Source organism: Echinops telfairi, unplaced genomic scaffold (genome assembly GCF_000313985.2).
Source record: "Echinops telfairi isolate 266 unplaced genomic scaffold, ASM31398v2 ScPeMD7_2573;HRSCAF=3158, whole genome shotgun sequence".
Lineage (NCBI taxonomy): Eukaryota > Metazoa > Chordata > Mammalia > Afrosoricida > Tenrecidae > Echinops > Echinops telfairi.
In genome coordinates this window covers 1,554,366-1,556,775 of record NW_022106471.1, presented here as the reverse complement: position 1 = coordinate 1,556,775, position 2,410 = coordinate 1,554,366, and the positions used below count along the sequence as shown (strand labels likewise).

The window sequence follows — 2,410 nt, the reverse complement described above, 5'->3', positions numbered from 1 at the left end:
GCCTACCCACCCCTCCCCCCCGCCAGCCGCCAAAGACTTGACCACGTAACGAGCCCAACTCCCCCGAACGCCGCCCGCCGCTCGCCATGGATGCCGGTGTGACTGAAAGCGGACTAAATGTGACTCTCACTATTCGGCTGCTGATGCACGGAAAGGAAGTAGGAAGCATCATTGGGAAGAAAGGGGAGTCGGTTAAGAGGATCCGCGAGGAGAGTGGCGCGCGGATCAACATCTCGGAGGGGAACTGCCCCGAGAGAATCATCACCCTGACCGGGCCCACCAATGCCATCTTTAAGGCCTTCGCCATGATCATCGACAAGCTGGAGGAAGATATCAACAGCTCCATGACCAATAGCACGGCGGCCAGCAGGCCCCCGGTCACCCTGCGGCTGGTGGTGCCGGCCACCCAGTGCGGCTCCCTGATCGGGAAAGGCGGCTGTAAGATCAAGGAGATCCGCGAGAGCACGGGGGCCCAGGTCCAGGTGGCGGGGGATATGCTGCCCAACTCGACCGAGCGCGCCATCACCATCGCGGGCGTGCCGCAGTCCGTCACCGAGTGTGTCAAGCAGATCTGCCTGGTCATGCTGGAGACGCTCTCCCAGTCTCCGCAAGGGCGAGTCATGACCATTCCGTACCAGCCCATGCCGGCCAGCTCCCCGGTCATCTGCGCGGGCGGCCAAGATCGCTGCAGCGACGCGGCGGGCTACCCCCACGCCACCCATGACCTGGAGGGACCACCGCTAGACGCCTACTCGATTCAAGGACAACACACCATTTCTCCGCTCGATCTGGCCAAGCTGAACCAGGTGGCGAGACAACAGTCGCACTTTGCCATGATGCACGGCGGGACCGGATTCGCCGGAATTGACTCCAGCTCTCCAGAGGTGAAAGGCTATTGGGCAAGTTTGGATGCATCTACCCAAACCACCCATGAACTCACCATTCCAAATAACTTAATTGGCTGTATAATCGGGCGCCAGGGCGCCAACATTAATGAGATCCGCCAGATGTCGGGGGCCCAGATCAAAATTGCCAACCCGGTGGAAGGTTCCTCTGGGCGGCAGGTTACTATCACTGGTTCTGCTGCCAGTATTAGTCTGGCCCAGTATCTCATCAATGCGAGGCTTTCCTCTGAGAAGGGCATGGGGTGCAGCTAGAAGAGTGTAGGGTCACTCGTAACCCCTTTCTGCTGTTTTGCCCATGATCCAACTGTGTAATTTCTGGTCAGTGATTCCAGGTTCTAAATAATTTGTAAGTGTTCAGTTTCTACACAACTTTTATCATCCGCTGAGAATTTAAAAATCACCTTTTCTGTTCAGCTGTTAATGCTGGGATTCATATTTAGTTTTATAAGCTTTACCCTGTTTTTAGTTTTATTTGGGTTTTTGGCTCATGGATTTTATTTCTGTTTGTCAATAAAAAATGTAAGAGTGGAATGTTATTAAATTTCAGTTTAGTTCTGTAATGTCAAGAATTTAAGAATTAAAAAATTGATTGGTTAAAAAATACCTTTTCTCGGCTTCGTATTTGAAAAAAGCTGCGAACTGCTATCTTAAACTCGTCCTTTTAAAAACCTTTTCTCTTTTCCTGTTAGGTGTTTCCTGGGAGGAGGGGGGGAGGATGGGCCTCGGCCTTGGTGTTCCCTCCAGCCTTTCTTACTTTATTGGTAAGACTCCATGCCCAGTGCCCCAACAAAGGAACATGGCACGTTGGGCCTACCTTGGGGTATCTGCAAAGACAGGGTCTCTCCCGGGAATGTTGTTTCTCCAGCCAGGTTCCAGAGAGAGGCCCCTGCTCGTTTCTCTGGTAGGAACCCGTTTTCCCAAACGAGATACACCTATTTCTGTAGACCTGATAAAAGGCAATTAATCCCATCCTTCTACCCAGTTTCCTCTATTTTAACTGCAGAATGGGGGGTGGGGAGTGCAAGGGGAAGTACTGGGAAGCGTGAGGGCTGGAGGAGGGAGGGAGTGGCTGGAGTGGGGGCTGGGGGGGGGGGGGGGGGGGGGGGGGGGGGGGGGGGGGGGGGGGGGGTGGGGGGGGGGGAAGGGTGGGCTTGAGGGCTGGCTGGGGAGGGGGCGGTATAAAGGGGTCTTGTGGGTGGTACCCACGGGGATAGACAGGTCAAACATGTACCTGTGGGTGTTAACACGTGGAACATATAAGAGGCCCATCTTCTGCTTGTGTAGCTGTGCGCAGTGCTTAGGATTGGGCTATACCGGTAAATGATCCTGCATAATGAGGCAATTTTCTTCTGGAGGAATGAGAGTAATCATTGACTTCAGATTCTAAGAATGACCCTGGGGCATTAGAAATGCAGATTCCTACCCCAGAGCTATTTATTGCAAAGGAAAGGAAGATTCCACTCTGAAGGACCCGTGACTGCTGTCAGCCTGTGATTAGACTGGGC

At 53.6% G+C, this 2,410-nt stretch overlaps 1 protein-coding gene across 1 annotated transcript; it reads left to right on the top strand.

Moving 5' to 3' along the window:
* The first annotated feature begins 6 nt into the window (after nucleotides 1-6).
* PCBP1 (poly(rC) binding protein 1) lies at nucleotides 7-1,508 on the top strand. The gene has a single exon (XM_004710155.3). The coding sequence runs from the start codon at nucleotides 87-89 to the stop codon at nucleotides 1,155-1,157; it is 1,071 nt and encodes a 356-aa protein (XP_004710212.1). The 5' UTR covers nucleotides 7-86; the 3' UTR covers nucleotides 1,158-1,508.
* Nucleotides 1,509-2,410: the final 902 nt, after the last annotated feature.

Coding starts and splice junctions, on each gene's coding strand:
- PCBP1 (XM_004710155.3), top strand. CDS start 87: ATGGATGCCGGTGTGACTGAAAGCGGACTAAATGTGACTCTCACTATT.